General features: G+C 40.9%; 1 protein-coding gene and 1 non-coding gene across 2 annotated transcripts; both read left to right on the top strand.

Moving 5' to 3' along the window:
• On the top strand, positions 1–3187 carry C2H15orf48 (chromosome 2 C15orf48 homolog). The gene is made up of 5 exons (XM_004281269.4): positions 1–96; positions 234–295; positions 736–821; positions 1744–1804; positions 2792–3187. The coding sequence occupies exons 2-5, from the start codon at positions 260–262 to the stop codon at positions 2858–2860; spliced, it is 252 nt and encodes an 83-aa protein (XP_004281317.1). The 5' UTR covers positions 1–96; positions 234–259; the 3' UTR covers positions 2861–3187.
• Positions 3188–6473: 3286 nt separating this feature from the next.
• On the top strand, positions 6474–6589 carry LOC117197231 (small nucleolar RNA SNORA22). The gene has a single exon (XR_004477765.1). It is a non-coding gene; the product is annotated as a small nucleolar RNA SNORA22 (small nucleolar RNA).
• Positions 6590–12854: the final 6265 nt, after the last annotated feature.

Below are 12854 nucleotides of genomic sequence, written 5' to 3'. Positions count from 1 at the left end.
AGGGTGGGGTTGGTATATAATGCGCGGAGGTCGAGGTCGGCGTTCCGTTCTGGGCGTTAGCATCGTCCGCTCGCGGCGCCCCGCCAGGTCTCCCAGGTGAGCTGCCCTCGGGCGGAGGCTCTGGTGAGCCGTCTCGAGGCTGGCTTTGGGATACATTGGCCGGTTTGGAGCCCACCAGGCTTCGTCCTAGTAGCTGAGTTTTGATCAATATCTTGGATTTTTTTTTCTTCTAGATTTGGCATTCTACACTGAAGTCATCATGAGCTTTTTCCAAGTCCTGATGAAAAGGAAGGAAGTAAGGTTTTATTTATTTGTTTATTTATGGCTGCGTTGGGTCTTCGTTACTAAGGGTGGGCTTTCTCTAGTTGCGGTGAGCGGGGGCTGCTCTTCGTTGCGGTGCACGGGCTTCTCAGTGCGGTGGCTTTTCTTGCGGAGCATGGGCTCTAGGCGCGCGGGCTTTAGTAGCTGTGGCGCAGGGGCGTAGTTGCTCTGCGGCATGTGGGATCTTACGGACCAGGGCTTGAACCCGTGTCCCCTGTATTGGCAGGCGGACACTTAACCACTGCACCACCAGGGAAGTCCAAAAGAAGCAAGTAAATTTTTAAAGCAACTGAAAATCTGACTAAAAATATTAACTTTTAAAGATGTTGAAGAAAATATAAAATGATATAGAGCTATTCTGTTATATTTCAAGTGTTTCACATTGAAACGTCCGAGTATTTTGTTCTCTGTTAGCTTATTCCTTTGGCGTTTTTCACGACCGTGGCAGCGACTGGAGCTTTGTCTTTTGCTCTGTATTCCCTTCGAAAACCCGATGTGATGTAAGTAGGCATTCATCATTTATAAAAACGTTTTTAGCCGTGTTAGGTTGACCTTCAGTTTATGAAATGCATAGTATCAGATTCCTGGTTTTCCCCCAGGATAAGAATGTCGAATTGTGAACTTGGTTAGAGTCAGGGCCAGAAAGCATCCAGGTATCAGAAGACTATCAAATGATGATTAGAGATAAAATAGGTTTACTAATATAAGTTCCTTGTATCTAAATACCCTTTCAGCCACTGGCCCTCCTCCTCTTCTCCTGCAGCAAAATAAAGCTTGTTGGGTTTTTTTTTTAACTTAAGTTTTGAAATTTAAAGTTCTTAGACGGTCTTTTGGGATATACATCATCAATCTTAATCATTTTAATAACATTTTAAAATGTCAGTTCATTAGCAAGGTCTTTCCTAATGTGGTAGAGTTTATAGATTCAGCTGTCTACAATGAATCTAATCTTAGCCCTGGATATAAGGTAAAATACCATGTATCCTGGAATATGAGGAAGAGAAAAACCTGACTCTGATATTGACCGGGTGCAGGGCTCCGTAGAGCCGTAATGCTAGGCTGTGGCAGTTCATCACCTACCGGTTTCAAGCCCAGCCCTTCTGCCTCTTCCAGAAACTGGGGTAAGAGCATTTTTGCTTGCTCTTAGCCTGGCACTTCCACCCTAATTGCTCTTCAGCTTATGAGAACATTCTCCAGTCTAGACCAGTAAAGGGAATGCAGACCTCCTACTCTGCAGAGGAATTGATCCTTGATGTTTGAGCCAAACTGTGAAGCTTTTTAAAGGAATGTTCCATCAATTTCAATTAACTCAATGCCTAAGTATGCACTCTGAGTCTGTCCCTAGCATATTTATAAACCCAGTATCAGACTTAGTTTAAATGCACTTACTTTAATGTTTAATCAGCTTTCTTTTATTTTTAGCATTGATCGAAAAAGAAATCCAGAACCTTGGGAAACTGTGGATCCTACTGCACCTAGAAAGGTATTGCTGCATTAAAACGTGATTTATACTTAGCCGAAACCTTAGCACATTTGTCAGCAAAATAGATGTAATACCTTTTAACCTTTAGCGTGCCATTTAATGTGTAGTGCAAAGGGAGTGCTGTAGGGTTATGGAGATTTAGTTCAAATCTTTGCTCCATTAGTCACAGGTGATTTTAGATAATTTGGCCTCTCTGAGGCTCTCAGAATCTATAAAATGGGCACAATAATAGGGCTCTTCCTCAGAGTTTAGAGGATTAAAGTAGATAAAATAGAGCCCTTTAGCACAGTGCCTGGCCCATAGTCAGCACTCAAATATTAACTTTTATCATTATTGTGACACATCATCTCCTTTTTAATTTAATTTTTATTTAATATTGGAGTATAGTTGAGTTACAATGTTGTGTTAGTTTCAGGGGTACAGCAAAGTGAATTAGTTATACATATACATATATCCATTCTTTTTCAGGTTTTTTTCCCAAATAGGTTATTACAGAATATTGAGTAGAGTTACCTGTGCTTACTAGTTATCTTGTCCACAGCTCTGTGCCTTTTCCCTTATTGTATAACTTGGATCATTTGTACTTTTGTTGAGTAATTACAGTGAGGAAATTTTAAGAGCCTACTATGTGCCTAGCTCTGTGCTGGGAGCATCATACCTCCACTCAGACGTAGCAGACACACTTTTTGAGCTTCTAGTTCACATAAAACCACAGGAAATTTAAAAATCTAGAACCTCTTAAGTGAAAGTAGGGTAAATGGATATGACCTTTCTCTCTGATCCTGTAACACTCAGGAACCCAAAGGCTCTTTAGAGGGAGAGAGGGATAGAACCAGCCCATATTACTGTTTTAGAGATGGGAAGAGGTGATTCGTTGACTACAAATGTTATGGTGATGCTTTTTACAAAGGGAGCTGTGTACAAATCCCAGAAGGGGGCCTGAGGATGGACAGATCCTAACAAAACATTTTTATTCTTTTTTTAAAGCTTATAACAATCAACCAAGAATGGAAGCCTATTGAAGAGTTGCAGCAGGTCCGAAAGGCAACCAGGTGACCAGTCTTCGCCATTTTCTTCCAAAGATTACTCTATGAATCTAGTGGAAACACTTCTGCACAAACTAGATTATGGATACCAGTGTGCGGAAATGCTTCTGCTACATTTCTAGGGCTTGCCTACGTTTTCAGATTCTGGATAAAGAATTATAAAGGTAGTGCAACAATAACCACGTAGTCCCAAAATAAGATTCTATGTTTATTTTCTTGTTGTAAATTTGTTTTGCGTATTGAAATTTTTGTGTTTATGATGCCTGAATGTTCTCCTTAAAATGTATAAAGATCTGTTAAATTTGATTGTCTCCAATAAAATACCACTTGTGCGAGATTTCTTAAAGTTCAGGTACATTCTTAAATAGAGGAGAAAGTCTTTTTATGGGAGATAAACACATTCTGAAGCGTGGAACTTCATCTTTTTAAATAACACCCAGTGCAAATTTCTGTATAAACTTTTTTTCCAAGTTCACTCATTCATCAGAAATCTATTGAGTAACTACTGTTATCCAGGCACTGTTCTTGTGCAGCTGAGATAAAGCAATGAACAAAACCAAATTTTGGAGGGAGAGGAATAAAAGATGGTAAGTACAGTGAGGAAAATGAAGACAAGATGGGGTATGAGACTTGCATGGGGATTGGTCTTGGAGGAAGTACTGGGATTCTGGCAGTGATGGGAATGTGGGGCATGCGAGAGTAGCCCTCCAGATGCCAAGGCTAACAGTGGTGCTCCTGTGAGGCTTGGGGAGGGGAGGATGGAGAGCACCCCACAGAGTCTAGGGCTCCTCTTCACTGTGGCCAATGGTCCCTTGGAGATCAAAGGTACGATCAAATGCAGCATGCCCCTCGGCTCCCCCTTGACTGTTCTTGAAAGTGGGACCACATAGAAAATAGCTTTTCATTAACTTTTAAAAAAAATTGAGATACAATTCACAGAACATAGTATTCATCCATTTAAAGGGCACAGTTCGGTGGTTTTTAGTATATTCACAAAGTTTTACAACCATCTCTACCATCTAATTCCAGAACATTTTTATCACCCCAAAACAACACTGTACCCATTAGCAGTCATTCCCCCATTTCTGACCCCTCTGCCCCCAGCCTAGGGAAACACCAATAAAGTTTATCTCTATAGATTTGCCTATTCTGGGCATTTCAGATAAATGGGATCACACATTATGTGGCCTTGGTGCCTGGCTCTAACTTAGTATAATGTTATCATGATTCGTCCATGTTGTAACACGTATCAGTATTACATTCCTCTTTATGACTAATTTTCCATTGTATGGATATGCCATATTTTGTTTATCCATCAGTTGACAGACATTTGGATTGTTTCTACCATTTGGCTGTTATGAATAATGCTGCTGTGGACAGCCATGTATAAGTTTTTGTATAGCCATATCTTTTCAATTCTCTTGGGTGTATACCTAGGTTCATTAACTCTTTTAAATAAATATCATAAATCCCTTTTTCTTAATTTCCATCTGAACATAATAGAAATTTAAGAGTAGGGCTAAATTCTAATCACCTTCACGGCAATAAGAATTAACTAGATCTTTCTAGAGACTTGGCGGTTCTGAAGGGATTAAAGCAAGACTACTTCTGCAACTTCTATTTTCCTTATCACCTCAAATTTTCCCAGGTGAAAATCTCCAATGATTGATTTCAAGGAATTACATGTACCAGTTAGGAAGTACAATTTTATTTGCTTAAGCTTCTAAAGGGCAATGTGGTACCATATAGTCAAATAAAAATGAACAACCTTGTGATGCTTGGCCAATTAGGAGAGCAAATTGTAGTGTTTGGGAGGGGACTGTGCCTTTCAACTTTAAAACACAAACCTGATTGAAATACAGTGGCTTTATGGGGTGAACAAGGCAGTGGAAGGTACCATGCAGCAGGTTTGGGAGGGAGAAAGGCCAACAGCAATACTGAAACTTAAATTTCAAAAGATTTATTGATTTTATTTTTGATAGTATTCTTAACATTTTCCACACGTTTTATTTTGAAATTTTTCAAATATTCAGAGAAGTTGAAAAACTAGCACAAAAAATACTCACACTTTTTATCACTTAATATTTTGCCACATTTGCTGTATCTCTCTGTATATTATGCTCTTTTAAAATGAACTCTGAAAATAAGTTACAGACATCATAAAGCTATTCATGCCTAAGAGAAAGGACATTCTAGCTGTTATACCATTATCATTCCTAAGAAGATTACCATTAATTCAATACTATCACCTAACATATAATCCATTTCCATTTCCTCTGACTGTAATGTCCTTTATAACTGTAGTTTTAAGTCCAGAGTCCAATCCAAGTTTCACTTGTTGCATTTGGTTGTTAGGCTATTGTACTGAGTACTTGACGGATATGTGGTCATGGAAGTGACTCCCAAGGAGCTTGTATAGAACTCTCTCTGCAGAGTTTGATCTGGATAAGATTCTCTTGCAAGTGGACTTTGAAGTTTTAAAATTTGAGACATATTAAAGACATTTTCAAGTAATTTAAATATTTAAGAAGTTGTACAATCGTTAAGCGTTCACTATGTGGTAGGTGGTGTGCTGGCCTCAAGGATCTGACATAGGAAAGGTAGATACATCTGTGAACAAATCCAAGCAATACAGTGACAATAAGGCAAGGATAGAAACAAGCACATGGTACAAAGGAAGGTTCCGAAGAAGATGGGTCCCTGAAAGCCTAGTTTCTTTAAAAACCATTAATTAGGGTAAGATAGGGAGGGTGGGAGGGAGGCACGAGAGGGAGGGGATATGGGGATATATGTATATGTATAGCTCATTCCCTTTGTTATAAAGCAGAAACTAACACACCATTGTAAAGCAATTATACTCCAATAAAGATGTTAAAAAAACAGCCAATAATTAGAAGTCAGAAAGGCAATTGAAGTAGAGGCGTGTATTTACCTAGCCATAGAGAGCTAAGACAGCATCTCTTCAGAAACTTGGAGCAATTTAGTACATGAAATTTAATATTGGAGTGTAGAGTGGGATAGGTGAAATGCTTAGGGCCTTTTATGCTATCATTCTGCAGGCACAAAGGAATAGGATTTTAAGATGGGGAAGGAGATAATACAGTTTGTGGGGTTTTTTTTAACATTTTAACAACTTCCATTGTTGGTTTCAGTTTGCAATTAAACCAAAGCCCAGAGTCCTTCAGTTTTATGTCCTTGAGCCTTAAGCAAACACCTATAATTCTCTCATATAAAAAGAGGATGTGAAGTAAGCTTTCTGAACAAAAAAGTTAAAGTCACATACCATATCACTAAAAACAAGTGAGGTCTGATTAAATACTCATTCATCATCATTTTCAATTTTCTTGGGGAAAGTCTCACACATTTTAGTTGAGACTTTGTCAGAGAATGAAACTACAGGCTCCGAAATCAGACCACTTTGCCACTTTACTACCCATGTTGCTTTGTACCTCAGATTCCTGGTCTATGAAATTGGGTTAATCTGTTACTTGCTTGGGTTAGTTGTGAAGATTTTGTGAGAGAATATAAGTTTCTGACATGGTGTTTAACATGCACTAGTTGTTCAATAAGTATTCCCTTTTTGCTTTTTAAAAAATGATTATCACTATAAAAGAGAAAGCTCTTTGCACAGTGAACACCCAAGTGTGCTTTATAATTCCCTTGGCTTTGACTCTGTGCTAGAGCAATGTCTGTTCTTTTCCTCCGCATTGAAAGGAGTATTCAGAAAGTCAGCCCATTATATTAATTGTGTTTAAGGGTATGAATGATCTAGCATATCCCTTCATAAATTTGCTTTGTCATGAAATATATTTGCATCTAACTGGAAAAAAATAAGAGAAAGCTCTTAATGTGTATAAAATTATATTCTTCCATGAGTGAGAACATTGCCTGTTTGAGATTCACACACGCCTACTTCTGGTAACTGGTCTACCTTTGGTTCACAGTGCCCCAGTTATAAACCTTTGCCAGAGCATGACCACACCTGAAGATAAACACATCTCACCTTTACTCTCACCTACTCAGACACCGAGCTAGAAATAAGAACCCCTGCATATGTGCCCACCTAGATGGCCTCACATCTAAAAAAGACATAGTAGCAAAAATAATTATTTTTATGTGTATAATATAAAAATTTGTCCTTAGCAACCACTGTCTACATTTTAGTAATCACTATATTCCACAAGTACACTACACATATTCTTACATTCAGAGATGATGGTATGGAGCTTCCCTGGTGGCGCAGTGGTTAAGAATTGGTCTGCCAATACAGGGAACATGGGTTCGAGCCCTGGCCTGGGAAGATCCCACATGCTGCGGGGCAACTAGTAAGCCGGTGCGCCACAACTACTGCAAATAATAAGCCCGTGCACCACAACTGCTGCAGCCCACGAGCCTAGAGCCTGTGCTCCGCGACAAGAGAAGCCACTGCAAGGAGAAGCCCGCACACGGCAACCAAGAGTAGCCCCTCCTCGACGCAACCAAAGAAAGCCCCTCTGCAGCAATGAAGAACTAATGCAGCCAAAAATAAATAAATAAATAAATTTATTTTTAAAAAATGATGGTATGTGGTTTGAATAAGGAAGGGGGATGAACTTGAGTATATGTACCTAAAAGAGCAATAGGAATTTTTTAAATTTTATTTATTCATTTTTAGGATTAAAATAGTAACGAAGTTTTCCTGGCATAAAAAAATAGTATCTTCTGTAATTCCAAGGGTTTCTTATTAATTGGTTGTTTCAATGCCTGAACAGTAGTTTCACACATTCATGATAAATTCTGTTTCCCTTCCTAAAATATAGCTTTAGGCTGTTGCAAATTTAATTCAAGAGATCTTTTTTACCTGAGTGAAAAAGATGAGGAACCTTTGAGATACCTGTTTAGGGTATCAATTTTTTTTAAATGTAAACTTGATAGAAGGGAAACGCAAGCTCCACTATTGATTAACAATAATTCTATTTATGGAGCACTAACTACAAGCCTGGCATTAGCTCTTTAGCAAGGATTGCCTCTTTTAATCCTCTCAACAAACCCCAGAGGTAGCTTTTACCACCCTCATCTTACAGAAGGAGAAACTAAGGCTTGGAGAGGTTAAGTGAGAGCAATAGGAATTGAATTAGTTTTTCTGGTAATTATCCCTTATAATATCTTTTCCTCATGCTTAGAAAGTTGCATCAGTAATTATGTAATTTCTCCCTAGAAACTAAGGCTTGGTTTTGGTAGTGTTTTATTTGCTTGTGTGCACACTACTTAGTTTTAAAATGAAAACTAGAATAAAATCAAGGAAAACACTAAATTTAATAACTCTTGATGACATGCTAAAAGCAACTCGCTCATTCACTTGGTATGACTTATGATACATATACAATAAAATATTGCTTATTTGGAGAGTGGGCATACTATGTAAAAAATTAAACTCCACTTTTTTGTATTTACATCAAGTAATATATGTGATTTTTCCTTTACTCGGTTGTGTGTAATCATGAAGTTGATACTGTTCTCTTGGTGTTTATGTTCTAAAGGTTATGTTGTTCAGGTTAGGTTGCCTCGGGCAAGTTAACCTGATTATTTTATTTTATAAAATATTTTATATTTTGCTTATCTGAATTCTCCTTATCAACATTAATGAGAAATGGATTCATATTGCAAGACAAATGTGACCTATTGTTTGCTTGTTATTTTCTAGACAAGTTCATTGAGTCAACCACTGGACACTTCTCAAATTTTGTTTCAGATTATTTTTTGAAGTAGCACCATTTATTTTACTTTTATTTGACTCTTTTTTTTTTTTTTAACTGAATTTATTCCTGGGCCATAGTTTTTGCTTCTTCAGTTTCTTCTGGGATATCTTTTTCTTCTATGCAACCTCCTCTTCTGGTTTAGGAACAATCTGCTCTTTTTCAGTAAGGATCATCTCAATGTGGCAGGGAGAGCACATGTACGGGTTGAAACCACCATGATCTCTCTAAGTCCTGCGCTGCATCTTGGCAGCTGTGTTCACCTGGATGTGTTCAATGACCAGAGGATCTACACCTAAGCCCTTCAGTTCAGCATTACTCTCTGCATTTTTGAGCATGTGCAATAGAAATTCAGCACTCTTTTGGGGCCATTGACCCTGCATCCAGCCCCACTGTTTGGCCTGGGCACACCAACAGACTCTACCATTGTAACGACAGAACGGCACACGTTACTTCTGTAACGTGATATCCTTCAGATACTTGGTGGATTTTTGGATCTGCATACCCTTAATGGCACAAAGATTTGAACCTCTTGATTTGCATGATTTTTGTGGGTTTTCTGGGTCAAGAGAATAGCGAACCATTTTCAGAGGCCACCTTGGGCTGCTTACTGGGAAACTGCACCATTTATTATACTTTTTAAATTATTTTTTAAATTGAGGTATAGTTTAGACAGAATAAAATGAACAGGTCTTAATGGTTCAGTTAGAGGAGTTTTGAAAATTATATGCACCCATGAAAGCATCATGCAAAACATGCTATTGAACATTCTTATCACCCGAGAAAGTTCTTGTGGCACAATTTACTTTTTAAATTAAACCCCACTAAATTGTACGCTTTAAAAGGGTGAATTTTATGGTATGTGAATTACATCATCAAAAAAAATCTGCTCCACAGTTACTTGCTATCTCACCTCAAGAACTAACAGAGGTTTCCACCATATGTAGTAATCCGTCCCAGTCCCCCCCATATATTACATTTTATTTGCTTTCTTTTTCGAAAACAGGAAATTACTGAAGATTGTAAGAAGCACATCAACAAGACCAGCTGGGCCAGAGCTTGTAGTTTAGGCTGTCCCTGTAGTGACAACAAATAGGCTTCCCTGGGCTCTGGTGTGGAAAGACCCGGAAGCAGAGTTCAGACACTGGGTTTACCTTGTGTCTCAATGTTGTAAATATCACCACCCACAGAATAAGGGCCCAGGCAGAGTACAAGAGTTACTCTAACGGAACAAAGACGTGGAGAATGGACTTGAGGACACGGGGAGGGGTAAGGGTAAGTTGGGACGAAGTCAGAGAATGGCATGGACATATATACACTACCAAATGTAAAATAGATAGCTAGTGGGAAGCAGCTGCATAGCACAGGGAGATCAGCTCGGTGCTTTGTGACCACCTAGAGGGGTGGGATAAGGAAAGTGGGAGGGAGACGCAAGAGGGAGGAGATATGGGGATATATGTATATGTATAGCTGATTCACTTTGTTGTATAGCAGAAACTGGCACACCACTGTAAAGCAATTATACTCCAATAAGGATGTTAAAAAAAAAAAAAGACTATCCCGGCAATAAATCCTCTCCAGGGCAAGGCTGTAACCAAGCTAAGCAAGAGAAGTTACAGTTGACTTCACAACTGGATTAGTATATGTTTCCCCAACTTTTCTATCATCGTGTGTGTCAGAGCTTGCCCAAGAGCAGGGAACCCTCTGTGTCGCCAAACCAAATCCTCCCAAACCGCACTAGGAATCTGGCTCATTCTTTCAGTCAAAACGGCTGTTCTCAAACTTTAGCTGTGCATCAGATGCTCCTGAAAGGCACGTTAAGATGTGGATTGCTGGGCCCCAAACGCAAAGATTCTGCTTTAGTAGTTCTGGGGTGGGATCTAAGTATTTGGGTTTCTAACGAGTTTCCAGGTGAATCTGATGCTTCTGGTCTGGGGACCACACTTTGAGAAGTACTGTGCTGAAACTGCTCCTATAACATTTGGTAATTAGTGGGGAATTTCACCCAGTTGTTAATACCCTAGACCAGCCTTGAGATGTCAGTTGAACTCTTGCTATCAGGAGAGCAGGGTCAGGCCAGGCATGGAACACTAAAAGGGTGGGAGTGCCTCTCCTGGCCAGGCTGCCCCGGCTGCCTGTTCAGTCACATTGATCCCAGCACCCTAAACTGAGGTGTGGTGGGTCTAGCAGGTATCAGTGGGAGTAGATGCGGATGCCTTTGTGAACATCTTCATTTCTCTGCAGAGATGACACTACTGACCACCCATGTCAGGACAGATGGCAGTGGTTCTGCCAGTAACAATCAAATCTGACATTAATTCAACTTCATGGTGGGCACAGTGGGCAGGGAGCAAGCAGACAGGTCAGCACCTGACTCTAGGCTCTGCAAGTCAAGAGCTGGGTGGGTTTCCTAACTTCTCAAAACCTTGCTTGGCAAAGGGGGATTCATCTCAGGGGTAAACCAGTGAGGTAGGTTAATATTTAGAAATGTCTTCACTGAGATATCTCATCCCTGCACTGTTTCCTCATCGCTCTTCTTCCCTCCAGTGTTAAGCCCGAGTAACTTTTGCTTCAGGGTGAGGACTGATGCAAGAACAGTCCTCCTCCAAGTGCAGCTGGGTGGGCTGGCAGAATCCACATCGCCTGGGTCTGCACCCCAGACCTGCTGAATCTGAATCTCTGGCAGGGAGGCCCAGGATTCTGAGTTTCAATACACAGAATTTTCAGGTTATTGCATGGCTAAAGTTTGAGAAGCTCTGGTCTAGAGCAAATAAATATTAATGTAGAGGCTTCAAAATCCATAGCTGAGACCACAGCCCTCCCAAAAGCCAATATGCGTATATGTGTGGCAAGTTGGGAGAGAAAGGGTTTTGTTTGGAAGACAAAGCTCGGGAAACTGAGCCCAGAGGTTATGTTCTAAGCCACGGTATCTGGAAGATTTTTTGATGGCATCGTAGCCCTCTTTACATCCAAAAGGAAGACCAGTTTGATCAGCAGCAAGGAGAGAGGATGAGAAAGGGCTGAGATTAGATCTTAAAGGATCTACAGGGTTTTCAGTCTTCTTCTGAGTGGCCTCACGAGACCCCAGCTTGAAAAGGCTTATTATGTCGGTCAGACTCTCTCAGAAGCTTAAAGTAAGAGACAAGGGTGACAGCCAGCAGAGAAGTCAGGGCCGTCATAGGGCCACTTACACCCCAAGTTACTGAGGGAGTAGAGATGGAAAGAAGCTAGTCAGGAGAGAGAAAGGGGACCTGAGCAGAAAGCCAGGAAGAAGCCGAGGTGTGGGTGACAGCTTGTGTCCAGAGCCAGTAGGATAACTGTTATGAGCTCAGAGCCCTGGGAAGGGGTGAGGACAGTTCAAGAGGCAATGCATCAGAGGGCACAGTCATCGTCCATCTCCTGATCGTGGGCAGACAGTTTGGTCTGAAGGTCCCTCCTTCAGGCCTGCCCTTGACCGTGCCCCGAGCAGACCCTGGAGAAGGTTCATTTGGGGTGGTCCCCTGTGGACCTCTGGCTACAGAGGAGCTGGCACTAAGGAGGGGAAGGGGCTGGGAGGTGTCTGGGCTGCACTGCCCTGCAGTGTTGGGCAATCTGGGTGTGTCCCGAGGTTCCTGGAAAGTTGGCTCATTACCTTCACCAAAAACAACCTGAGACACCCATGGTGAGGTCAGCTTCAGTTTAAGCTGCTTCACACACACGCACACAAAAAAATTCTTTTTCCCCTTGACCGGAAAACTTACACTTAAAAACTTGAGCGTGTTGTTGGGTGAGGCCTATGCAGCCAGGAGATGTGGGTTTCCTCTTGCTCTGAAGGACCTTGGGGAAATGACCCGCGAGCAGTCAGTATGTGCTGGCACCTTGTTAAGCAAACCCTGGAATGTGGTCCATAATGTACGGGTGGGTGGCTGGGTGGATTGATGTGCAAACCTCTTCCTCAAAGGAGCCTTCCAGGACCCCCGGACAGGCCCTCTTGCCTGCACTTCCATAGTCCTGTGACCCTCTCCTTTAATAACTTTTTCACGGTGTCATTCTATGCGCATTTGGAAAATTAATTTCTTCCCACATAAATCTGGAGCGCCATCCGGATTTTTCACTCATCATTGGATCACTAACTGCTGGTGTGTGCCTGGCGTGCAGTAGGCACTCATCGTATCTATTTGTTGGTAAAAGTATGCCAGAGTTCAGTAACGGCATGAGTCTTCGTGAAAGGATTCATCACTGGGTTGAATCATCCAGAAAACATTTAAGGAGCATCCGTCCCATGCCATG

The sequence above is a fragment of the Orcinus orca genome, chromosome 2, assembly GCF_937001465.1.
Source record: "Orcinus orca chromosome 2, mOrcOrc1.1, whole genome shotgun sequence".
Lineage (NCBI taxonomy): Eukaryota > Metazoa > Chordata > Mammalia > Artiodactyla > Delphinidae > Orcinus > Orcinus orca.
This window is presented reverse-complemented; position numbering and strand designations above follow the sequence as displayed.

Bases quoted from the DNA above. Each gene is read 5' to 3' on its own strand.
- C2H15orf48 (XM_004281269.4), top strand. From the start codon at position 260: ATGAGCTTTTTCCAAGTCCTGATGAAAAGGAAGGAA. The intron at 296-735 runs GTAAGGTTTTAT...GTTCTCTGTTAG, and splicing joins TCCTGATGAAAAGGAAGGAA to CTTATTCCTTTGGCGTTTTT. The intron at 822-1,743 runs GTAAGTAGGCAT...TTTTATTTTTAG, and splicing joins CTTCGAAAACCCGATGTGAT to CATTGATCGAAAAAGAAATC.